The 25,256-nt window shown below is 45.5% G+C and overlaps 1 protein-coding gene across 1 annotated transcript in view; it reads left to right on the forward strand.

Annotated features, from left to right (window-relative positions):
• The first annotated feature begins 6 nt into the window (after positions 1-6).
• The window catches only part of CACNG4 (calcium voltage-gated channel auxiliary subunit gamma 4), a 35,319-nt gene continuing 10,069 nt past the window's right edge, over positions 7-25,256 (forward strand). Inside the window, exon 1 of the mRNA XM_003211530.4 lies at positions 7-302. Coding sequence (XP_003211578.2) covers positions 80-302 — 223 coding nt within the window. The 5' untranslated portion in view covers positions 7-79. The remainder of the gene's footprint in view (positions 303-25,256) is intronic.

Consider the following 25,256-nt stretch of genomic DNA (forward strand, 5'->3'; position numbering starts at 1 on the left):
TGACTCGGCTCTGCCTCCCGCGGGCGGCGGCGGCTGCCGGGCGGTGTCGTGCGGCCCCGTGCGGGGACTATGAAGCACCATGGTGTGGTGTGACCGTGGCGTCCAGATGCTGCTGACCACGGTGGGAGCTTTCGCCGCTTTCAGCCTCATGGCCATCGCCATCGGTACCGACTACTGGCTGTACTCCAGCGCGCACATCTGCAACGGCACCAACATCACGGCGGACGAAGCGCAGGGACCGCCGAGGAAAGCGAGGGGCGACCTTACGCATTCGGGGCTCTGGAGGATCTGCTGCCTCGAAGGTACCGGGGAGCCGCGCCGTGACCGTGGGGGAAGCAACTTCCCGGGGGCAGCGGCTGTGCCCGGAGCCCACGGGCAGAGCTCCGCCGGAGCCGCGCCGCTGTCTCGGACACGGCCGAGGAGGAGGATGGCGTTACCGTGGCAACCGGCATCTCCGAGATTGCCATGGGAACGGGCGGCGGGATGCGGAGCTCGGCCCGGGGGAGCTGTGCCTTTGGGGCAACCCCCCCCATTGCATCCCGTACCCATGGGTTGCAGGGATCTGGGGGGACTGCACGCAGTGTTGGGGCTTTGGGGGCTTCTGAGCACTACAGGCTGCAAGGCTGGGAACTGGCCAGGTGCTGGCCTCGGGGGTCTGAGGGTTTGGCTGCAGGTCTTTGGTAGGACAGTGGGAACCCAAGTTCCTCTTGCATACCCTCAGAGGCACTGGGAACACATTATAGGATGTTGCTGCTGTTTTTTGCTTCAGCATGGGTTCGGGATGACTTAGTCCAGCCGAAGGGTCAGGCACAGAACAACATTAACAGATAGAAGCATTTGTGGCGTATGGCTGCAGTGGGCAGAGGCACACCCCGCTCCCCACAGAGCCCAAACACGTGGCTCCATCCCTGAAAAGGGAGTTGTAGAGAAGATACTGCGGGTAACTGCTGGGACAAAGAAGCACATGGGTGTGTGGAAGAATTGACATAGCTGATAGCAAAGCCCAGATGTGAGCCAACATCTGCCGAGTGAGCACGTAGAGCTGTGACTGTGGGACATCGGAGCATCCATAGCACTGGGTGTTGGCAGCAGACCACCACCAGCCCCAGTCCAGCTGTGCTGGATGAAGACAGCACATGCTGCAGGCATTCACAGAGCTGCTTTGGGGATCATGGGGGTGGAGGATGCCTGGGTCTGTCATGCCATAATAATGCACTTGGCATATCGATCTCGGTGCAACTTAGCATATGTGAACTTTACAGACCTGGGATCCTGCTTTATTCTAACTGACAGATGGCTCAGCCCAGCCAGTCCAGCTGTATTCTGAGGTTTTTCTTTAGAAAAAAGCTGTGGAACTGCAGGAACACCTCATTGCCATGTCTCTTGTAATTTCCTTGTCCTAACCATCTGAGGCTACAGCGTAACGAACATTTTTCACTTCAACTATCACATTTACTACCTAGGGATAATGTAAAATGGCTGTAGGACGCGTAAATATTTTTAGACCAAAAAAGGAGAAAGAATTACAGAAATATGAAGTTTTGCTGGTGACAGCAAAGCTTGGCTTTGGAACTCGTAAAGAAATGTAACTCTTAGCGTGGGCTTTTCTGACACCTGGGAGATGTGGGTTTGCCTCTGAGCGCATCTGTGTTCGCCTGGGTAATGCTGAGCACCCTCCACCCAAAACTGGTGGTCTTTGCTGAGTTGTTGGTGTGCCCCAGGCTCTGTTTGTCAAGGCAAATAAGCATGTTGGAATCGAGCTTTGCTGGGCTGGGCCTGTCTTCTGCAGGAGATACCTGAGTTTACCAAAGTCGCGGTTTCAGCATGGTCCTCCAGGAATCTCATTCATTGGAACAAAGTGCAGCTTTGGCTGAGGGCAGTGGGATTTTTGCCTGGATTTCCACGGGGCTTAAGTCAGAACTCTGTAAAATAAGAAGTCGGTGAGGTTGTGAGGCAGGGGCAGTGCTGCACGCAATGCGATGCTCTGAGCCCTGTGCTCACTGCATGCGCCAGGCAAAGCCTTTACCTGCTGAGCACATTTTGTTCGCAAGAGAATTTGTGGAAAGATCACACTGAGCGGCTGTGGTCCTTAAACCCTCATCGCTTCAGGTGACAAAAGTGTTTCATGTGACCCCTCCACCCAACAGCAATTGAGTGTTTCGGTTTTTTTCTTTTCCAAAATTGAAGTGCTCTTAATCAAATGAAAAAGTTGTCAAATATGTGCTCAGAATGAATAATCTTAAAAAAAAGAAAAATCATCTGCTCACAAATATGAGAAGCAGGGATTGCATTCTTTGCATTCTTTCTCACACTTTCTGTATCATCTCTCTCTGTAAGAAACAATACGTAGATGCATGAAGATATTTATGTTCTGGACTGAGCTGTGGGACTTTGATTTCGAGATGGAAAGGTTCCTTTGTTTCATGAGATAAATTAACCATTTCTGGAGGCAGATTGAAGAAAACACCCCCGGGTTGTTTCAGAACGTCACTCATCCTGAGTGGATGGGTCTTTTAGTAAAATCAATGTAATAATTACAGCTCCGAGGAGGTACACAGCAAGAAAATCATTTCAGTTATAGATTTTTACATATGATTAAATGGTCTGTCCTCAAACCTATTTTTAGGACAATCTTTCCGAGTTTTGGGATAATAATGATAAAAGCCTACTTAATTTACTGTGATGGTCTTAAGCACCGTTTCGCTCATCTCAAAAAAACGGTGTATTTCAGACATAAATGTGCACAAGCAGGAAGCATCTTGACCAGCCTCTTCTATCGCTATCGATGTGAATAAAGCGTTATACAGAGTAAATTTCAGGTCAGTTGAAATTTTCCACCAAAATGTTTCTGAACTCCATCCATAAAACAATCTGCACTCTGTATGTGAGCTGTCACCTGCTTGGGGTCCCAAACCGCAGGATTTCAAACAGAATCAACGGAGCAGAATGGACAAAGAAGAGCCTTCCAAGAAAACCAGTTTGTGTTCCTCAACAGTTTTCTGCTTTTCTTCTTTGGGATAACACTTTACCAGAAATTATCATCATAATGGTGACTGAAGGGATACAATTTAGGGCTCCAGCCTGCTGTCCTTGTTTGGAGCTGCGGCTGTCCTTCATGTTTTAGTACTCACAGTGGGTACTGCTACGGAGCTTAGTCACTCAAGAAGCATCACTCATGATACACCACTCCAATTCTCACCTGTACAATCCCAGTTCTCTTCGTTTATCAGAGGTGGAAGTAGGAGGCTCATTGAGCGGTCTTTAAGCAATAGCAGTATTTCTGCATGGATTGAAGACTTACAGCTATGGTAATTATGTAAGTAGGAAACTGTTTACAATAGTTCTTGGTACAAATATGGGTACAGCAGGATGAGGTGCCATTCAATCAAGTCTTTGCAGTGAAATGAGCAGGGGGCTCTTTGGCAAAGCTGGTTTTTGGTTTCCTGGGACCATGACAAATGTATGTTAACTTGAGTTTTGATGGCTAAAGACAAATCTTCACTGGAGAGAGAAGCTTCTGATGAAGTCCTCATGTGTCTGTCTTGACTTACCTGAAGTCTGCATCCCAGCCTGGGAATGATAATAATAGGAGCAAATCAGCCCCATTTCACATGGCTGAATAATCCCTTTGTGGCCAAGTTGACTTGAAGGATTTCACCTCTATAATTTTCCAGCAGCCCTCATTCCCATGGTAAATGCCCAGCTCTGCTATGTAAGCCCCACACAGCCTTACTCACAGGAGGATCTGCTATTAAAGTATTTGCTTAGAAAAAAAAAAGAAAAGATTTTAAAGCACTGCTTTATCCACTGAAACTGCTTATCTTCTTGAACAATCATGCTGAAGTTAATAGGACTGCTCAAACTGGGAGCTCTGCAGGCCCCATGACATCTAGATACGAAATCAAGTAATGTACTTGTAATTTAAATTTATTCAAAGAGTATTTTATTAAACACTTCAGAATATGAATGGCTTTGAATCCATTGTGTCTACTGCATTCAGTATTCCCTGTTTGCCATTTATTTTTAAGTGGTGCAGTTGGCCATTTAGTTCACGTGGAACCATTTGTCTAAGTAGCTAAAGTGTTTGCTATCAGAAGGAAGGATTGGGCAAATCAGCTGTAACTTGAAAACTTGCACAAATGCCCATTTGCACGATTACTTGCAAGTCATCTGGCTTGGATGAAGTCTCACATACGTGGTACACGTGCATGCTGAATGCAAAAACAAATGCTTTTACAGAAGGTTGAGACAAGCAAAGAAAAGAAGGCTGCTGTCCATCCATACTATTGCAAAGTAATGGTTCATCCAAAGAGAATCAATGTTCTTTAGCATTCTCAAAGCACTGAGAGAAAGTGTTAACCTCACCACGACTTGTAATGATGCAAGCTTTGTATTCAAATGTTATTTCCAAAGTTGTATTTGTCTAAGAGCAAGTTCTGTATCAGCGTAGTATCAGTAAAGACCTGCTTTGAAGATTAAATCCACAGGCACAAGGACGTGTTGGACCTAGGTGAACTATTATCCAGAAGTCTTTCAAAACCAGTTTAAACACATTAGAGAAGGGTTTTTCTGATCTTCAGCCCATGATTTCGTTCTTTCCTTCCATACATTCTGCTTACACCATCTCGTTTCCTTGGTAAAACACGTGCTGGGGAAGAGCTCATGCTGCATTGATTGTTTTTAAATGCAATCTTCAGAGCTCCACCGACATCATTTCAGCAGTGTTTGAAGCTGTGGGGTTTTGTCAGAAAGTGATTGAGTGATTCCTGACAGCCTTGTTAGGTTAATTTCTTTCTGTTGTGTTCCATTTGCTGGAGAGAGAGCTTCAGAGTTTGGAGCGATCTTTAGAGAAGCAGAGCTCAGTCTTTTTAAAATATGGTCTGTAGTAAAACGTACTTTAAAATACTGAGATTTTTTTTTTGCTGGAGGAACTATCAGCAGAAGCTGGGCTAAGGGATTAGCTATTCTGTTAAAAAAAAGAAAAAAGACCTCCTAAATACACCTCCTGGAACATTAGTAACAGAAGTTCTCAAATGACTGTACCGATATAACAAAACAGCCACTCTTCCTGAGACACTATATGAAACAGAGATCTGAAGCTAATTGACTGAATATATGTCACTTTAATGAATTAATTTGCTTTCTTGAACATGATCTACTATATAGCCGATAGGGAGCTATCAGGCTACACAAGGGCTTTGGTTTTTCTCTGTGGCTCTCAGCATGCCAGCTAACCCAACGCAAAACTTGGAACCCAAAGACTTTCTGTGCATTAGTGATACTCCCCGAAGGCTGTAAACTCATGAAAGCAAATTTGTAATCCAGCTGTAAAGCTTTCTCATCTGTGCAAGATGTAATGTGGATAATAGGCACTTTTACCTACATTTCAGAAGCATCGTGTGAAGGGCTGGGGATGTGCTGGGCGATGCGGATGGGCTACCTGTGGCTGCGGTGCTCTCGAGCTGCTTTTTTCACTCTGCATATAATCACACTGCGTGTTGCAGCTGGTTGACAGATGGTATTAGTGGTAGCATCTGTCAGAGCCACAGTAAGTCATTTTGGGGTTCTCGGTGACCTTTGCAATGTAATGTAATGTAATCTTTGGGCTCCTTCCAGCTGCCATTACCTTTTACTGACCCTTCCGCCGTGGGCTTTTATTACTTATTTTAGATCCTGGCAGGAGCTCACAGCTATTGCACCTCCTCAGGGCTGGCCCTGCTTCCTGGCAGCTCTGCTGACCCTCGCTGGTGTCAACTGGTAAAGGAGGCAAACGTGACAATGTGCTTTTGTTCCCATAAAATATCAACATAGTGATTATTTCTCCAGTGGGTGCTTTCGTATGCATTGTGTCAGCCTGTGTTACCTCTGCTCGTGTTGTGCTGCTGAACCTGAAGCTTTGGTCACGGTCTGGCAGGTGCAGAAATTGTGAACCCCCTCAAAGTCTGTGGGATAAGGAGTGTGCACCCAACATCTCCAATCTGTACTTATATGCATCTTTACAGAAACAGGGAAAGAAGAAGAAGGCTCTGAGAAAAAGGTTCTCAGGACCCTGATCGAGCTGTAGATGTCCCTGTTCATTGCACAGGATGTGGGCTAGGTGACTTTTAAGGGTCCCTTCCAACTCAAGCAATTCTAGAAATCTATTGCAGGAGGAGTCCTGTGCCTTCATCTCCTTTTCTAATTCTTTTGGCACAGAGCACGTGTGCACTCAATGTAATCCAGTCGGTCACCGACACCTCTGTGCACCCAAATGTTGGGCTGTGGGGTCAGCGTGTGACTTCTGCATCCCAGGAATGGCAGCAGAGAGGCAGGAGGTGGTTGGGCTTTGCTGCATTAGCTGTGTGATCAGAGGCCAGCACTTTAGCTCCCTGGCCCTGGCTGGAGGCTAACTGCGCTTCCTCCCGTCCGCTATCCCCTCATATTGCTGATAAAAGGAAAAAGACAATTTGGAGTAAGTGGGACGTGGTGGTAGGGCTGCCCAGCTCTGAAAAGGTGTACGAACATGAGTTTAACTGGTTTTGAAGCATTTTGCTTGCAACTTATGTTTTATACATGCAACATTTTGTGTTCAAGCATGTCTTCCTTGAGGGACAGGATTAAGTCTGGTTTTCCACCTACGTAAAGTTAAACTGCTTTCTAGGAAGCTGGTGGAATTATGCCAATAGGAAGCCAATATAAGAGGAGGGATCATAGATCTGCCCCTTCAATTGGACCTTTTCCTGCTGCTCTGTCTTTTCTGAGCCAAGAATCATCTCAGGAAATAAATCATACTTTCTAACATCATTGTCACCCTGAGAAACTGGTCCTGCTTCAAAGCATTACTTTGAGCATGCCTTCATTTTGGATTTCTGTTTATTGGTATTTATTATGTCTCAGACTTACGGCTCGGCATCCGAATTCTCACCAACAGATGGCAAGGCAGGATGCACAGGAGTAGTAAAATAAACAGGATAAATGCACAACTGCCCATATGTCTGAGAGGCTGCTACACATTTATGGCTTCAGAACAAAAGGATGTTTCTGTAGAGAGCTCTAATACCACACAGGGCCTCTTTCTATTTTCTGCCTTGCACTAACCTGTCTCACTCCTTTGGCATATTTTGACCAGTTAAATTACAATGTATTTTGTCCTCCCTCTTCCATTCCCAGGTAGTTATTGCCCTTATTTATTTGTTTCTGCTCCCAAACAGCATCAGTTTATTTTACCTTAAATATTTAGTAGTGAAAGGAGGCTCTTTTCCAGACTTCGGCTCATATATTTTCTTTTGGAGCGATGGTTTTGCTGTGTGGAGGGGCACGCAGAGGGGACCAGAGCAAAAATTCAGACTGTAGCTTTCCCTATATTGGGATTTGTTATAATATTAATGATATGTGGCCTCTCTATTCTCTCAAAATAGCAAGCCTTAGGGCAGGCTGCCTGCAGGATGGATGGCCTGGTCCTGGCAGATTTCAGCTAGATTTCCCTTTAAATCTGGGGGCATTTTTGCCAGTTGTTGCATGCTGTGGGTCAAATGCAATGAAATCATTGGAGCAGTTCTTGATGCAGCCTGGCAGATAGTCCAGCCCCTCTTTCTCCTCCTTCCTGTGGCATCCAGCAGTCTGAACATCTTTGTTCTCTTTCTCTTTTTCTTTCTCCTCGCTGAAATGTTACAATTCTCCTTTTGTTGAAAAGGCACCTTCTAAAGTAGCTTTCCAACCAGAGTCTGCTCTTAGAAAACCAATGGCTGCCCCAGGTTGAAACCCAGGATTTTTAATTTCCTTAACACCCAAGTGCCTCCGTGCTCTCCTGCTGATGAAGAAAACAAAAACGTATCATCGTATCCCTGTCAGAAAGTATGAGATTGAGGTTCTCTCTTCTCTACCTGTCAGATTTGCTTTCCCATGTGTTTACCCATGTTTCTGCTTGCAGAGAACTTCCCAGCAGCACGGTGAGTCCTTCTTCAATAGAACAGAGCTGCTTTTTCTCAGCCATGGCACGTAAAGGAGTGCTGTGTTATACACTGCCATAGCACCAAGCAGTGGACAACGGGGATGTGCAGTATGGAATCACAGGATTTCCTGTACAGATATCCAGGCACCGATATGAATTAACCTCTTTTATTGTTCTTTTTCCAGCATTACCCCTTTTAATTGCTGTTTTGGAACTGTGCCATTTAGTTCTGCCCTTTGAATGCTTCTCACTCAGCCAGTCCCATTAGCTCACTGCTGCCAAATACTTCAAAGATATTCATGGGTGACAAGCACCCAACCCAGCTGGGAGGGGCACCAGGCCACTGAGGAGCTGCCACCCACATTTAGCTGCTCAGCTTTCTTTCTGATTAGCTAATAACTGTTTTAAGCCTCTGTCAGTCCTGTACCAGAGGTTTCAGATCCATTTTCTCCCATTTACCCATTTTAAATGATACAATTTAGTGGAGAATATGGATGGCTGTACATTTTTTCTTGTCCAAAAGTACAGCATTCAATAATGCTGGGATTGTTATTGCATCTTACTTGCTTCCCAGAGGCACAGTTTATCTATTGTTGCTGCGAGGCATTAAAAAGCAACCATGGCATGTCGCAATTAAGACTTGAAATAGGATCTTGCCAGGGGTACATTGCCTAAATATAATCAAATCTGAAATACAACTTACTGCATATACCTATCTTAGAGCTTCATGCACCTATCTGATGGCTCGCTGAATATCAACGATGGCTATTCTCAACATATTGGATAATCTTTTTTCCCTAAGAATTTCATGCCCCAGCATTCAGCTGCACAGAGGCAAACCACTGCCTTGTCACATTTAGGCTGTTTTCAAAGGCAGCCAGATCTGAAAGTTAGTTATGCTCCTTTTTAAGTCACTCAGTGATGGCAATAGTGGGCATTAACCATCTTTGTCCAATGGATCTCGTGGAGTCAGACAAACCACATCAGTGCTCCTTTACATACTCATGTGCATTTTAATGCAGAATTAGTTACTGTTGGTTTCTTTGCGCAGGTGAAACACCAAGTTGCAATATGTGGCATTGCATTTTTACCCACGTGGGTTTTTACCCACATTTGACCACCTGAGAAAACCACCTGATGTAGGCCCAGCCACCAATGGCTTGTTCTCTGCAATTCAAGCTCAGCAACATTATTAACTCTTTGAGGCAATTAAACATTGGCAGTATGCTGAAGTTCTCCTCAGTAGACTGAAGGTTTGCTTCAGAGGTTGATGCATTTCTCCTTTGCTATGCACATTTCTCTGTACTCTCGTCCTTGCCTTTAGCACTGGCAAATGCAAACAGTCTGGGAGGTGCTTTGAGATCCTTAAAGATGCAAGACCTGAAATAAAACTTGTAGTATTTAGGAGTGCTGCAAGGTGCTGCATTCTCAGTATCACTTCTAATTATAGCCATTCAAGCAATTCATTTGCAATGTCCTGCTATGGTAGTACTTATTAAAATAGAATCCTCTTTATAGTTTGGTGGCAAATTAAGAGCAAAAAATAGCTATCTCATTCTAGCTAGTAGCTTTGAAAGGGGTTTACCTTCATAACTTGCTTTCTAGGGATATTCCTCTTGTTTTTACCTGCAATCCTGGTCTGATTATAATGACTTATTTTATGTCTCTTGGTAGCCAAGTTCCAGCAACCTTTTCCTCACTTTATTTTAATTTCCGTACATAAATGCCAGCGTTCAAGCTGTAGACAGTCTTTGGACACAGCAGCAGAACCCGGTAGAGAAGGAAAAGCAGGCCAGATATTTTCCGCCCGCACTCTGAGTCATCCCGGGGCTCTGGATCTGAACCCAGGGCACGTGGTTGGGGATGGGGAGCGATGCCGGCCCCTCCTGGCTGCACTGCTGGATGCAGCTCCCATGGGCTGACCCTCTCCTGGCGTGGCTGCCGTGCCCTGGGAGGGCTGAGCAAGTGGTTGCAGCTGGCCAGAATATGGGTCTGTGGTTACTAATGCTGATTTTATAGCAGGAATGCGCACCTGTTTCGGTTGCCAACTGGCACCGTGTTCAGCAAAAAATGTGTGTGTAAGCCCTGCGTTAAAAGAGGCATAAGAATTAGCGAGTATCAAACATGTCATTAGACACGTGCCTGGTAGACATAATGTAGGATAATGAACGCGATAGAAAGAATAAATTAATAACTGAAAATATTTTTAATACATATGCACACTTAAAACAGGATAAGAACTAAGTGACACTTGTGTCACCAGTTTATAATTAAAATGCAGTGCTTGAATGAAAATGTAAGCTTCAATTAGCCAGCACGACCCTGCTTCCGGCTTTACTTCCCACTGAAAAGCAACGATAACAAGCTCACATTTATTATCAGAGTTTTTCCTGGAGCTGTGCACTGAAACATGCTCACATCTGAGCCCTTTCACTGAAGACATTTTTTCGCTTCAGCAGTTTGGCATGCCATACAAAGGCTCTCTGATTTTTAGTGATGTTCACCTCCTCTTACATAAAAATGTTTTCTGTGCATATTATTTGGTTTTAGTTAAAGTCCAGGTGCACGGGTTACTGAAGAACCAAAAGGATGGCTCATCACATAGCACAATGGGTAATTATTGCTGAGCTTTGCTGTATTACACAGACAAATCCCTTCTTGGAGCTCAGCATTGTAGCTGCAAGAGACGGAGAAAATACCTACAATCTTGCCCAAAGTGCTACAAGTGTAAGAATAGATCCTCTGCTATATGCTTTGCCCTTTAATTTTTTAACTGTCTCATGGGATGGAGCTTAACTATTTTGTTTAGAGATGCTATTTTGCATTTTAATTTTACCGGTGGGAAGTTAAGACATACATAAATTATGAGGTCTCATCTGTTCCCCTGTTCTCATCCCAAGAGTCTTTCTTGTTAAGCTTTTTGTAAAATGGTTAAATAATACCCTGAGCTCGGCCCCACTGTTTAGCCAAGATTTATTACCTTGGTTGATGCAAGGCCCGAAGTTTCAGGCTGCACTGCCTAAAACTGGAGCTCCTTACATCTTCCAGGCAGAGAGCTGAGCTCTCCACGTGGGCAAAAGGAAAACTCAGGTGCCTTCAAAGAGCTGCTCTGGAAATACGCGTGCTGGGTGGGGAGCTGCCTCCACAACCTTGTAGGAGGATGAATGCTGTGCTGCTCTTCTATGCAGCTCAGGTCCCTGGCTCAGTGCTCCACATGAGGGGCAACGCAGACCTCTTGAGATCCTTGGATTCCCTTTTGAGAACTGCTCACAAGACAGTAATCTCAGAGGGTACTTCAGTGCCAAAAAAATCAGAACTTTTTGGTCTGGGGCTTAGGCACCCTGAAAATGTCCGTCGTGTCTTGAAGACATGCAGTAGGTTCTAGATTCCAAATTAAGCATGGGGAATGCCTTTATTGGTCAGTGCTTAGGGCAGCTGGTGAAAGGGATGCAAGCCAAACCAGCCCCAAAATGGGAACACGAAGCAGGCGAGGCTCAGAATGTATGCTTAGAAAATAGCCCCTCCTGTGCCTTTGCAGTACCCCCTCTAAGACTTCAAGCAATTTCTGTGGGCAGCATTATTGCAGGATGTCAAGCTGGAAGAGCCCCACTCCCAGCAGATACACTCTCAGCTTTGGGCCAGGCAGAGCTGTGCCGTGTGGTTGAAGCCCCCAGGGACTCTTCACGTTGTAACAACTGCAAACCTCCTGATTTGTCACCGGTGTTATTCACATGGGACAGAGTGACCTCTCCAGAAAGCTTTTCCAACAGCAGCAGCAGCAGCAATCTCTCTCAATAGCATTTAATAACTATCCATGGAGAAAATTACACTCTATTTAAAAGGCCAGAAAAAACATCTCCAGTTTAACTCTGCTGACTTTGGTAGAATTACACCAAAAATGAGTTTCGTCTGATATCCTTTCCCATACTAATGTTCGGTAGCTGGGCTGAAAATGCCTTTCAAAGGCAGATAAACAAGTCTGAATGGTGAAATATACTTTTAATTTTCCTTCACACGCATTCTTTTAGGTGTAGCTTGGAATGCTGCCCTCACGAGAGGCATCCCTTTAAATATTTATACTGCACCAATATGTAGCCACCTTCATACGTTTTTAATGATATGTTCCTTTCTAAATTAACCATTAGGTAACCCTGTTCTATAGCATTCACTGTTTTACATTGCTATTATGCTATCCCTGGAGTGTATTTATTTAGCTGCAGAGCAATGAAGATGTCAAGGCAAGGCCAGGGGCATGATGGAAATTGAATTTTTGGAGTTCCTCCTCAATAGCGTACCCACCAGGCTGCTTGTGAGCCCAGGGGATCAACGTCTCTGCTCTGCACCAGGCCATGGCCATCCAATGAGGCTTCATTTCTGTAATTCTAGCTCCTGGGATCTAGTGGGAGAAATACTGAAATGAAACCCAACACAGAGGTGGAAGTGCTGCTAATGGGCCCGCAGTGCTTGTGGCTCCTGAAGTTCTCCCTGGAGCATCAGGCGTGCCAGAATTTCCAGAGGCATTTCTCTTCCATCTCCTCTGCCCATCCCTTGGTTCCTTCATAGGATGCAGTGTTATACTGAGGTGATTGGGATGAAGACCAGTGCTGTCGATGCAGACAAATGCCTTTACCATTTCCTCAGCTCTGATTCAGGCTGAAAACCCACGGATGAGTAGAAGTGTCGGCACGAGCTATCTTGTGCAGGCTTTTATGAGGGTGGGATTTCAGACTCCTGATCAATTATACCACATTATCGTAGCAACGTGGTTTCTGCAGAAGCTGCCTGTGGTTTGTTTCCATTCTGGTTTCCATCCCTCTTAAGAGGAAATGGCAGCGCCCTGAGAGCAGGGCTGCAGGACTGAAAGCAATGCCTGAATCCCAGGTTTGATGGGGGTGCACTGCTAGAAGGAGGTAGCAGCAATCTGAGCACAGCTGCCCTGTGGTCTTTACACTGAGAGACAGCAAAATCTCCCTGTGTGCTATTCCATAAAGAAGAGTTGCACATTTCAAAGCAGAAAACCAATCTTTCCTTCTCTTGCCTGCTGAAGGGGCCTTACCCTGTACTTGTTTTGTAAACAAGAGCTTTGCTTAAGTCAGAGCAGATTTTGTGTGAGGATAAGAGGCTCGAGGAACTGCAGAAATGCCACTGCCTTGGGTCGTGGTGTGTTGCAGACACTGCTCCACCAGCACGGCCCTGTCTGCCATGCAGCTCCACTCCTGCTGCACTGAAGCAGATGGAGTAAGGATATCGGTCTCCTCTGTCATATCAGAGGCTTTAAAAAAGCACAGAGGTGTTTTAATGTCTTCTACGTGCCAAATGTGGTGTGATTTGTCTCCAGCCCTGACTCAGTTTGCTGGGTTTCTAAACGTATGGGCAAGGGGATGTTGTTTGCTCTCAACAAAAGCTGCACCTGCTCGGAGTTCCTGCTGCGTCTCACAGAAAGGTGCCCAGCACTGAAATGCAGTGAACTCTTCTCTTCCACCCAGGGAAAATTCTGCAGTAACTTGAGATTCTTCTTTTTGCTGCAGCAGTAATTTTTATTCCATGTTTGCTGCAAATATGGTTAGGCTTGCTGTGTTTTGGAAGCAAGCAGTCAATGCATCTGAAGTGCATACTTGACATATGTTTCTTTTCACATGCTGTCCTCCATTCGTTGCATGTAGCAGATGCTCAGTTTACCACTTCGAATGTATTCTTATTTACTAGAAATTATTCTAGAAAATAGCTGTTTGCAACGAAACATTTCCAGCCCTTCCTCTGGGTGCTGGGAGCTCCTTCTGCAGCTGTCCGGAGTGGCTGCATGCAGATGTTGACAGGTTAATTTGCATTTGAAGAGCTGGATGCAGCGAGCTAAGCGAGCCTTTTTCTTCCCTGCTTCTGAAGCCAGTCACTGAAACACTGTGTGCCAAGTTCGGCCCCCGATGCTACTCTTTTTAATTAACTAGAGCAGCACCCAAGCTGAGCTTCGCCCATTGTTAGCTGCCCATTTATTCCAGGGATGAATTAAGCCCCCTGACTCTGTAAAAGAAAGGATTATATTCTGAATATTGATTGTACAACAGCGAAGTGCAAGGACAGCCCTAGAGCACAGCAAGGCAGCGTGCACAAGCTGTTTTATCTGATGATATCCACCACACAGATCTGCTCCCAGAAACCACAGCTCCAAACCCTCCAGCGGAGGCCCTTGCTCTACCTGGCTGATGCACACCACTGGAGTCAGAAACGTTTTAGTGAAAAGCAAATCCTGCTATCAAGAGAAATGCACTGCACTGCTTGATCCCTCTTCTTGGAGAGTATGCTATTTTTTCCGTGTAGTTTTTTCCCCCTTTAAAGTAAGATTGCATAAGGACTTCTAGCACAAAGACCTGAATTTAGACTTCAGTCCCTCCCATTGATAAGAGAAAGGCACGAGTCTTTATCCACAATCATGTTGTCACCTTTTAAAAGCTGTTGCTCCAAGTCTTTCATGTGCCTGACCCATCCATGCAGACTCAAAGAGTGATTTAACAGATCCCAAACCCTTCCTGCTGCAGCACACAGACAAGCTAACACCCAAAGAGCTGCAGCCCTGACACAACCAAGGCCCATGCACTTTGCTTCCTCTTCGTTTTCTTTCCTTTAGATGCTACAAAACAAGGAAAGCTGCATCCAGCAGGTGTAAGAGCACTGAACTGAACCTGCAGAAACATGGAAAAGCATAAAATTAAGGCTGCCTCTTTTCTTTTAACATAAATGTCTCGGTGCTTCTGTGCTTCCCTGCCATGCCCTTGCTGGGGTCAGCTGTGGGCAGATGCTGCTCTCACTTCTCCCCCTTAATCTGGATTGCAACACTTCTCTGGTTTCCTGATGCTGGTCCTTTTACATCTGCGTCTGGGATTGCTCGTCCAGGCTGCCATGGGACAAAGCAACCCATCTGAAATGGGGCCATTTCAATCTACTCATAGGCATTACAACTCTCACTGATAACACATGGAACTCAGTCTGCATTCTGGAGCATTTGTGGCAAAATTCTCACTGGGCACAGCTGAGCACAAATTAATTAATCACCCCAAATTGTGTATGGGTGAAGTATGTGGAATCACTGGCTTGCTTCAAGAAAAGCATTTCTTCCAGTCCACTTGCACCAGGCATGACATTTTCCTTAAACATCTCTTTTTTGTTTGTTTGTTTGTTTTTGTTTTTGTTTTTTGTTTAGTTGCAACAGCAAGGGGAAGCTGCTAGACAGGCATGATTCAGGTACCCATGGCGACATGAGATCACTGCACATTGTCACCAACACAAGAAGATTAGACGAGAATAACTAAGAATAGAATTTTTGACCTTCAAGATTTTCTTATCTGGAAACATTCTCGGTAGATAGCAACACAGCCCAACTTGTCAACAAGGAGAAATAAAAGAAAAGTGAAACTAATTTAAAATCCCACAGTGGCAGGGGAATGAATTCATACATTTATCATTTCAGAGGTTCCCATAGCTCCTGCAACTTCTCCTGCAAGGTTTAAATTATTAATTTTTTTTTTTTTAACATTATGTTTACTCTCCTAAGAAAGGAACACCATTTACAGAAGCTCATAAGGATGAAAAAGCATTTTCCTTTTGTGCTTTAGCTCACACAGTTAATGCACACAAACCCACACCTTTAAGCTTTCCAAAAGCTCAGTTCATACTGGCAGATTGAATTCATTCAATATGCACACATTTATTTCATAATCCTTAAAGGAAGAAGGGTTATTCCTTGAAATGTTACTCACCATAGATCTCAGGGTTTGGCACAAGACCTGACCTGGCCCAACCCATGGGTTGGTTCTTCACAGCCACTCCAGCACGGGTCATGGAGGTGTTTATGTGATAAAGAAAGGAATGCTCTAATATCCAAGGGGAGGACAGGGTCTCCAATGTGCCCTCAGAAGTCATGGAATCATAAAATCATTAAGGTTGGAAAAGAGCAGTAAGATCATCTAGTTCATCAAGCCATCCCTGCCATGCCCACTAACCATGACTCTCTAAAGTCAACAACATTACACCTCCAGAGGGAGATTCTCCTGTAAGCAAGACATGTGAGCTCTGATCATCCTAGGCATGCAGCTTTCACATCTCCATAGGATGGCTGCTCTGCTCGGAAGGCCTAAGGAACAGATCCCAGGAGGATTTAGGTCTTGCCATGTGTGGAAAGTAGAAACCCAGCTAGCAAACCCAGCCCCCCTGCACAATAATGGACAGCAAAGAACCAAACCATGAGTGGAATGGCATCTGGCCTTGCAAAACCTTAGGGTTGGTGTTTCAGGTTCAGCCCACCCTGAGGATGGCTGTCACTTTGGGAGTCACCTGGCATGCACCCCCATAACTGCTGTCTTGGAGCACTGTTTTAGAGCTAAGCATCACATCTTTGCCTTCAAGGAAGCTTTGCTGGCCCGTAGCCTGGTGAATTCACTCTGTGGATCATCAGTGATCTATAATCACCAGGACAACACTCTGAGAGCTTACTGAGGAGTGAGAGGTCTGATGCATCCGCAGCACTGCGTGCAGGGAGCTGCTGGAGCCGATATTTCGACACACCGAGTATTTTTAGAGCCATCCTATAGCGCAGAATTTTTAACTTCCATTTCACAGACCTCGAAGCCTGGCAAACTTTCATTAACATTTGATGCCTTGAAGTCATGCAAGGTTTGGGGGAAAAGGGAGGGGAAGGAGGAAAAAGAAATGCAGGAAAAGCGTGAAGTTTGCAAAGTTGCCTTGAAGCGTAGAAAAGCCTCCAGCCCCCCCCCTCTCCTTACCAAGTGCTTTTAAAGTACTCAAACCACGCAGAGAGCATAGCCAGAATCCAAAACCCTGGCTGTGTGGGAGAGCCCTGTTTAATCGAAAACTGATTTAAGTTAACATGTTAAATACCTGGAATCTCTCTGGCCCTTGGGGAGATTCGAGCTCTGCTTGAAGAGGGATCCTCACCTTAAAAGGATTATGCCTCTCGTCTTTGTCCATTATTAGACCACTTCGCTAATATAGGGCTCTTCAGCCCAGAAAGCCCCAAATTATTTATAAACTCTCATGCCTCCATCCTGGAAAGAAGACTCTGGAACACAGAGCTGATAAAGAGGCTTCAGTCTCCCACTGCACATGCTGCCATTGCTGCTCAGCACAAAGTAAGGCTCTTCTACCCAAATTTACACATGGAGAAAACAGTTCTTGCTTAGCTAGAAGGCAGACTTTCAATGGGAGAGTAAATTATGAGAAACTTCATATACCCCCCCAAATACACACATATCTATGTCTCTTTGCACACAGCCGAGATTCCTCGCAGGATGCGGGAGTGGGAAGGGAGACATATTTTTGTCTCCTTGGCAAAAATACATTGGCAGCATATCACTGAGTTGTAAAGCGTGAGTAAGAACCAGAATGCGGCCCCGTTAAATGACGCGGGTGTTGGAAATCTGCCGTTGGGCTGCCTGCCCCTGTCTGCCAGCACGGCTGCAGGGAAGGGGACGTGAGCTGCTGGGGGGCTCAGCATGGGGACCCCAAAGAGCCATGTGGATGCTGCATGGCTCTGCCCTGCATCACTCCAGGTGGGTGTCTGAAGAGGAGAGGAGCTGTGAATCTCACCCTGAGTGTGGCAGGGCTCCCAGGCAGGCACAGCTGCATACCTCTCGGGAAGACTCACCAAGTTGGTGACAAGCTGGGCCTGTCCTGCTTTCAAAACTTAGGAGGAAACAGTCCCCAGGATGCTGTTATAAAAGGACAGGCTCTAATCCTCACAGGCGCAATACTTAGGTATTCAAGGCTAATGAACAGTCAGCCCTACAACTTGCAGGGGGCTCAGCCAAAGCTCCTGGCTGTGACCATGTCCCACCCCACCCCAGTGGTTGTTCCATACCTTGAAGGTGTTGGAGAAAAGGAGGACGAAGAGGGAGGGCTATGATGGAGCCAGGCACACAGCTCACCTGCCTGTTGTTAATACTTTACAGCAAAAAGAAGATCCCTCAGTTTTCTTCTCCTAGCTGGGCACCTTCCTGGGCACTTCCCTGTCACCCTAGGACAGCACAAAGAAAGGAGCACTCCAGCATTACAGCGGGAGACATGCCTGATGCTGATAAGGGCTGGGACTCTCAGATGCATTATTTAAAGTCCCAGATTGGATTGCCCAGAGCTATCCCCAGCAATGTCCTTCCCCGAATCAGGAAAAACACTGTATAGTAAAATGCAGTCTGAGGTACTGAAAGAGGGAAGAACGTGAACTCGGAATTCTCAGCAATAAAATATTCATGCATTTGTGCTTTAGTGCATTGTAATTTTGCATGATACGCTTTGCTTTTCAAGACTGACTAGATTAAGGCACTTCTGATTCATTGAACACATTTTCCCAAATGCTTTTTTCCCACAAATTCTGTTGGGCCATTGTGCTTAGTGGCATTTATTAGCCAATGTAACATGGAAGCTACATCTTCTGCAAACCTGGGAGAAACCTGCTTAAATATGTTGCTCAATCTCAGCAGAGAAGAAAAGAGTTCTAATGAATAATTAAAGCTTAAGGAGGTCACGCTACTTTTACAGTCTCATTTTTATTTGTCATTGTTTCGCTTGCATTAGAAAATAGAAAGTTTCAGGTGCAGGATCCAAAAGAAATCCCTTCTGCTTCTGCTCATTTAAACAGACCTATTTGGTAGCCATTAACATTTTTATTTATTGAGTCATTTGTTAACTGTAAGTATTTAAATCAGACCCAGGAATTATAAGTTCCAGGCTGTGAATTCCCATCAGGCAGTGCCTCGTGCCCACACCTCCTGGCAGCAGTGTGAGTGCCGACTGCTGGGGGTGCCCATGGGGAGCTGCACAGGGAGGCAAGCATGGGCTGGGGGGGCCCAGGGAAGACCCGTGTTGCCATCTGGTCCCCACCTCCGCAGGCACCACCAATCTGCCAAGCTCCCACTCTCCTCCTAGACCCTCTCCCTGCCTCCAGCCACACACCACCACCCTCCTCCTCAGCTCTCTTTCCTTCCTCCATTCTTCCATGCTCCCTTTACTTTTTCCCCTGCCTTTCCCCCCAGACCTTGTGTTTGACCAGCCCACCCCATTCCCTGCATGAGACTGCTTCAGGGATGCACCCTCCACCAAGCCTGTGAGCAGCCTCATGCTCCTTTTTCCACTAATACCTCGTGCAGATGGTTTTGAAACCTTTGCCTTGAGTTTCCCAGTCCCAGCCATCAGCAGGGCCTGGCAGATACACTCCTTTTTCCTAACCTTTAGATTCCCTGTTGTCATCATCTGCCTTGTTTCAGTCCCGCATCACTGATTGTGCATGATCAATCTCTAGAGGCTTTGCTTCTATGTATAACTCAACAAGCTGGCATAGAAATGAGGAAGACATGCTCCAAAATGAATGCGGATCCAACTCAAGGTCATAGCATTATGAAGACAGGCATATTGCAAGCATTGCCTTCAATTAAAATGATTTATGGACTGAAATTTCCCTATTGCTTCTTCAATATCTAATTGTTTTTCCAAATGCCACCAACTTATGATAAATCACAAGGGAGTGAAGAGACATGGAATGATTACCTGATTCAGGAGTGTCCAGATATTCTGTGTGTTCCTTATCAGTAAACTAATGAGCTCCTTTGTCACTACTTTCCACTGTAACACTCTCTCTTTTTTATTTTCATGAAAACCATTGCAGTGTGTGAATAACTGGCTCCCACAGAGCTGAGCAGAGAAAAGCCAAAATGAAGAGTTCAGTTTTAGACGTCACTGCTATTAGAGCAGACAATAATTCATTGTGAGCTGAGAAGTAATTACGTGACGACTTGTGAGCTTCTGCTACATGAAGAGATATCACAAGGAGCATCAATACTCTTTTCCTATTGACTAGATATGGAGGTTTTGCCCATCACAGAAGACAATGTCAGGTGCATCCTTACCCCAGACTTTCCCAGTTTCTTAAATTTTAGACTGCTGTTTGGCAACTGCAGAAGAAATTTGTGGAAGTGGTACTTGAGGACGTGGCTTAGTGGGCATTATTTGTGGTAGGTGGATGGTTGGACTTTTGGTGATCTTAGAGGTCTTTTCCAACCTTAATGCTTCTATGATTCTAATGCTAAAGGGAATCTAAAGCACAAATTGAGAATGAGAAGACAACAGCTCAAGGCTGCGGATGTATAAAAGTTGAGGTGGTAGAAGATATAGGGGACAAAGCGCCGTGCATGTACTGGCCATACTTCATCTGCTCCACAGCAGAGCTTATTCCCTAGATGTGACCTTGTCTGTGTCTCAAATTATAAACTCACTAGGGACTTTGAAGAGATGTGAAAGTCTGTTTCCTTAAATTCTTCCCCCAGGTAGTGATGAGCCATGATAGAGGCTTCATAGACATGCTGTGATTGCAAGAGGTGAAACCATCAAGTCCTGGTTGATCACCATGTTAATGAGGGAGAACTGATGACTTACTGTAGTAAGGGAAACCAGATGGATAAAAACCAAACTATGCCTTTAGGGAAACTTCATTCCATTTGTGCCAACACAGGAAAAAAAGCACAGTTTGACAATGTGAAAATAAACACAATTTGTCATTTTGCAGCATATGAACGCTTCATCAGACAAAATGACTATCTGTCCTCAAAATTGCATCCGGTAAAATTTGGCATTTCAGCCTTCTTGTAATGATTGATAGACTGGCAAGAATCTGCCTGAATGAGCAAATTTCATACCAGTGAATGTATGCCAGGGTCAAGAACGTTGGGGAGAAATGTGAGTTTTGGTCCAAATCAAGATGTATTTGAATCCTAGCTAGCATACAGGGCAGCACATTTTATTTCCCACTGCTGTCTGAGGTGTTGGAGGTACGATGGTAGTTACAGTAACAGGTTGGCCTCTGATGTACTGTACCAACTGGTTACCAAGTACCTCTTTAATTCAGGACATTTTGGACCAGAATGTGATAAACAGCAGGAAATTTGCTGGAGGTTGACTTGCAGTTAGAATTCATGATGGGTGAAGATGCTCACCCAACACCAGCTCCTGGCATGTGAGACCAATTTTAGCCAAGGTAGAAAATAGAAAATGAGTGGAGGTTTCCATTCAGCCTCCAAATGATTTTAACAGAACGATTACAGAGCCACCCAAAACCAGCCTTGGCAAAGTGACAGCGGAGCAAAGGATGGAGATGAGTGGTGAGACAAGTTTCTGGGCTGCTGGGATAAAGGAGTGCTGCGTGAGACGCGGGATGAGACGAGGTGTGAAGGCAGAGCACAGAAAGTGGGGCCGTTGTCTGTATAGAAAAACAGACAGAAAAGTGAGTTAACAACCCCACGACAACCAGAAATGTTGACAGTCTCTTGGGACCGAGCCAGGCATGGGAACACTTACTGTGGCAGGGCTAAGTTAGCTCTGATTGCAAAAAGTTCCTCAAGCAGCACAGCCACCACTGTTCATATCCAGGCGGAGGAATTGCCCCTCTTTTCCTATGCAGATGATTTACAAGATGCAAAACATCAGGGCAGAAAGCATGTCAGTGATTCTTCCTACAAAAAAAAAAGAAAAAGCCACAAATGCATTCCCTCAATAAGGTCCATGAAAAGGGGCAACATAATAAGACACATAAGTCACAGAACCACACAAAATTTCCCCCCACGTTTCCCAGCCAAGAGAACTGCACAAATGGATATAGTTAATAAGGAAGAAATTGAAAATGGTTACAAGACGGTTTTCAGCATTGCATGAAGGGACTGCTGGGGTGGAATAATGCAGTGCACTATTTCATCTGCAGCCTGGCTGAGAAAAGGCAGCTGGGAAAGGAACAGGAGCATTGCTGAATAACCTCTGTCATAACTTCTGTGGCCAAAATACTGGTTTATGAGAAGAGTGCTCGAAGAAAATGGAAATGAGGTAGCGCAAAATAATGTGTAACATACAATCAAATCTTATCTACTTTGCTGCTGCCCTACATTTCCCTGATACCATTGGTATTCATTGTGGTAGCACAAGGACGCTTAGTACTTTTGGCAGCAGTTTTGTAATGACTGAAGAGAATTCAAAGGACAGCAGCCAGACTCTGTGCTGTGGTTTATTAGCTCCCAGATGTGCAGGTGAGGTGAATCTTCGGGAAATGAGTTTGGTTGCCACAGATTTCCTAATATCACTCAAGATCCCAGATAAAATCTTATAAGGGAACAAAAGGCCGTCGTAGAATTTTAAAGCAGTCTTTGGCAAAGCATCATTTCTGCATTTGTTCATTCTGTATTATGGCATACAAATCCACAACTTCTTTGATACTTGCCTAGCTGAAGACAGAAGGTTGGCTGCTGAGGCTGTGTATGCCTTCATGAATGAAACCAAGCCTCTGTAGGCTCTTCCCTGGGTGCTTTCTCATGTAGGTTACCCAGAACCTGGAGCTGTTTGCCAGACAGTACGCAGCAATGATCAGTGCGTCGCAACCCGGATTGCAGCATATCAATATTTGCTCAGTGAGCACTATTGTTTGTGCCATAACCAGAAGGGATCACTCACCAACAGATGTCTTCCCAGCCCAAGTGAAGTGTGTTCTCCTACGTGTCTATTGTGTTCTGAGACCATTGCAGGAGAAAGCACAAAGGATAGTGCATTGCCATCCTAAACTTGAAAGAAGAGCAAGATGGAGCAGGCAGCAAGAGCAGCTGGTAGTTATTCCTATGGCAGCAAGGGGAGGGATGGGAAGCAGTGAGCAGCAGAGGGTCTGCAGGCAGCACGGGGGGACAGGAGGGGGCCTTCATGTCACAGCAGGAAGCTAAAAAGGAAGAGCCTGGAGGAGGAGTTTTACTTTGCCCACCAAACAATTGAAAATAGATCAAAAGAAGAACCCAAAGGGTTTGTTGGAGCTGACAGCTCCTAAGGAAGAAAGTGGGGCAAATTTCATACATTTCAACGTTTTAAAATAATTTTCATTTTGTTAGAGTGGGAGCAAACAAAGGGATTTGGATATCGCTGTTACAAGGTGAGTTTATAACACTGACATCAGAATCTGGCCCTTCATCTCTGCTCCTTAAAGTTAGCGGTTCAGCTCCCCACAACAAGAAATACAATATTTATCCATCTTCTTAGATACTGAGCATTTTCTGGAAGCAAGACCTACCCTGGCAAAAACATGACAGTAACCCCAAGTACAAGCACTGCTCCTCATCAAACTCATCTTCAGGAGGAAACAAAAATACAAGCTGTCAAATGGACAAAAATCTCCCTGACTGTCAGGACTCAGGAGGTGTCAGCCAGCATCTGCTCAAAAACAACCTATACTTCAAGTTTCCAGCTTCACTGGGATGTTGCCATGGCCAAAGGCAGACGCCCAGTAAATGAGTGTTTAACCTCCCAAGGCTTTTTCCTCCGCTGGCTCCATCCCCCTTGGCAGTGAAGGCGGCGGTGTGGGGTAGCAAATTCACTTGGGGTGTGTTTTGCACACGACCTGCATCAATACTTCATGATTTCTTCTGCAGTGACAGCATTAAGCATCCTCTGGCACAGGCTCATAGGAGCCTGCTCGCTCGAGTGACTTAAGGACAGACCTGTGAAACTGTCAGCAAACAGCATGAGATAAATCATCAAGCTCTGGACAAATGAACAGAGAACGTGCCAATTTACAGGGAAAAAATCTAATTCTGTCCCCTGTGGCCAGCACGGAGAGGGCAGGCCCACAACAGCCTCTATTTAACCATCACCTCCTTTGAAAGCCAAAGGAGATGCCTCACCCACTCCTCCCTACAGCAGTAATTTTACAAGAGGAATGATGAGAAGGTCAATTCAGTGGCTGTGTTTGCTGGTTGTGTGTCAATCCAGTGAGGCAGTGGGCTTGCACTGGTAAAAAATCAAAGAAATGAACGCAGCACACAGAGAGATGCTGTGCTATAAATTTTGCAGAGGGGAACATTTTTTGGCATGCCTGCTCTCCTTTGCTCACTACTGCTCAAATAAGCACTGCAAAAGATTTCAGGAGTTGTCAGCAGAGAAGTCTTCCTAAGGAAAAAAGCACCGAACTGTTTCTGTGCTCTCCTGGCAGCCCCAGCACTCCACTCCCTATAAATAGAGGATCTCCACATTGGTCAAAGACAGAGCAAAGCTGTACCATTAAGGAAACCCAGTCCCACGTGGATTTGCTCAGATGGACGCTGTGTTCAGGTACCTTCTGTTACAAATTCCCACTCTGCATGGCTGGCAGAGAGCTGAGATGGTCTCAATCAGCCTGCTCTGTGCTGATACGTTCAGAATGCTTGTCAGCTAAACATTCCAATATCCCAGTGTTGCAGTAAATCAGGCTAATGGTTTGCTCCAGAACTGAAGTGGTTCCCTGCCAACTGCCCCCCCTTTAATGCGCAGTCAGCTCCTTGCAGCTTATATCCCCTGTTTCTGGAAACACGTGCTGTCAAAAGATCTTGTAAGTCATTTCCTTACACGTCTTCAAACCATCCCTGAAGACCCCCATTTGCCAGAAAGAAGTCAGCTGTTCCGTGTGATGCTGGGCAGCTGCTCGCTGTCCCTACCTGCCTGCAGGTAATTGGTGCAGCCATGCGACCACTTCTGCAGCTGACATTCATAGCACTCATTCCATCAACAGACCCTCCCTAAGGAGAAAACTCTGCTTTACTCTATTAATAGTGTGCGTGGGTGTGCTCTGGGTATCTGTAGCTGCTCAAGACCTACAGGAATGTGACGTGTTGGCAGGAGAGTTTGACCCAAGGAGGCAGCAAATGCCTGGTGTCTCACAAGGAAGGCAGCACAAATAAGTCCCCAGAGTGCTGTTTTACTGCAGTCTTACCAACAGGGTGGGTGAGACAGCTGGTAGATGAAATAGTTAACCGAGCACCAGCTCTGCAGAAGTTGCTGATGGAGAAGGAGGCAGCAGCTAGCCCCATTTATCCTCATGTGTCTCCCACTGCTATCAGATATTGCCTCCCGAAAGCTCGTGCTCAGAGCAGGGAGACGGAAATTGCTATTGACAGAAGTACCCTGCAGACAAGGTCCTCTGCTGCAAAGCTGCTAGCATCTTGCATGGTGGAAACCTATTTTAAATGACAACAGAGCAGTATGTTTTGGAAAGACACTGCTGTGTGGTTCTCTAAATTACGGGGGAGGGGTGGGGAAGAGAAATACAGCTTGGGCAAATACTGTCAGACGTGAAGCGCTCTGTCTTCCAGAGCTCATCTGTGCAAACACTTCCAGGGCACCAGGGAATGTTGTCACTGACAAACACAAACCATGGGAAATGGCAGTCTGAAAGCAATGGCTGATGGTATGACTAGCAGAGATGTAATCACAGGATGCATCCAATGTTAAAAAAAACAAGGTTGGTCAGAGCTTGCCTCCTACAGCATTA

Source organism: Meleagris gallopavo, chromosome 20, assembly GCF_000146605.3.
Source record: "Meleagris gallopavo isolate NT-WF06-2002-E0010 breed Aviagen turkey brand Nicholas breeding stock chromosome 20, Turkey_5.1, whole genome shotgun sequence".
Taxonomy (NCBI): Eukaryota; Metazoa; Chordata; class Aves; order Galliformes; family Phasianidae; genus Meleagris; species Meleagris gallopavo.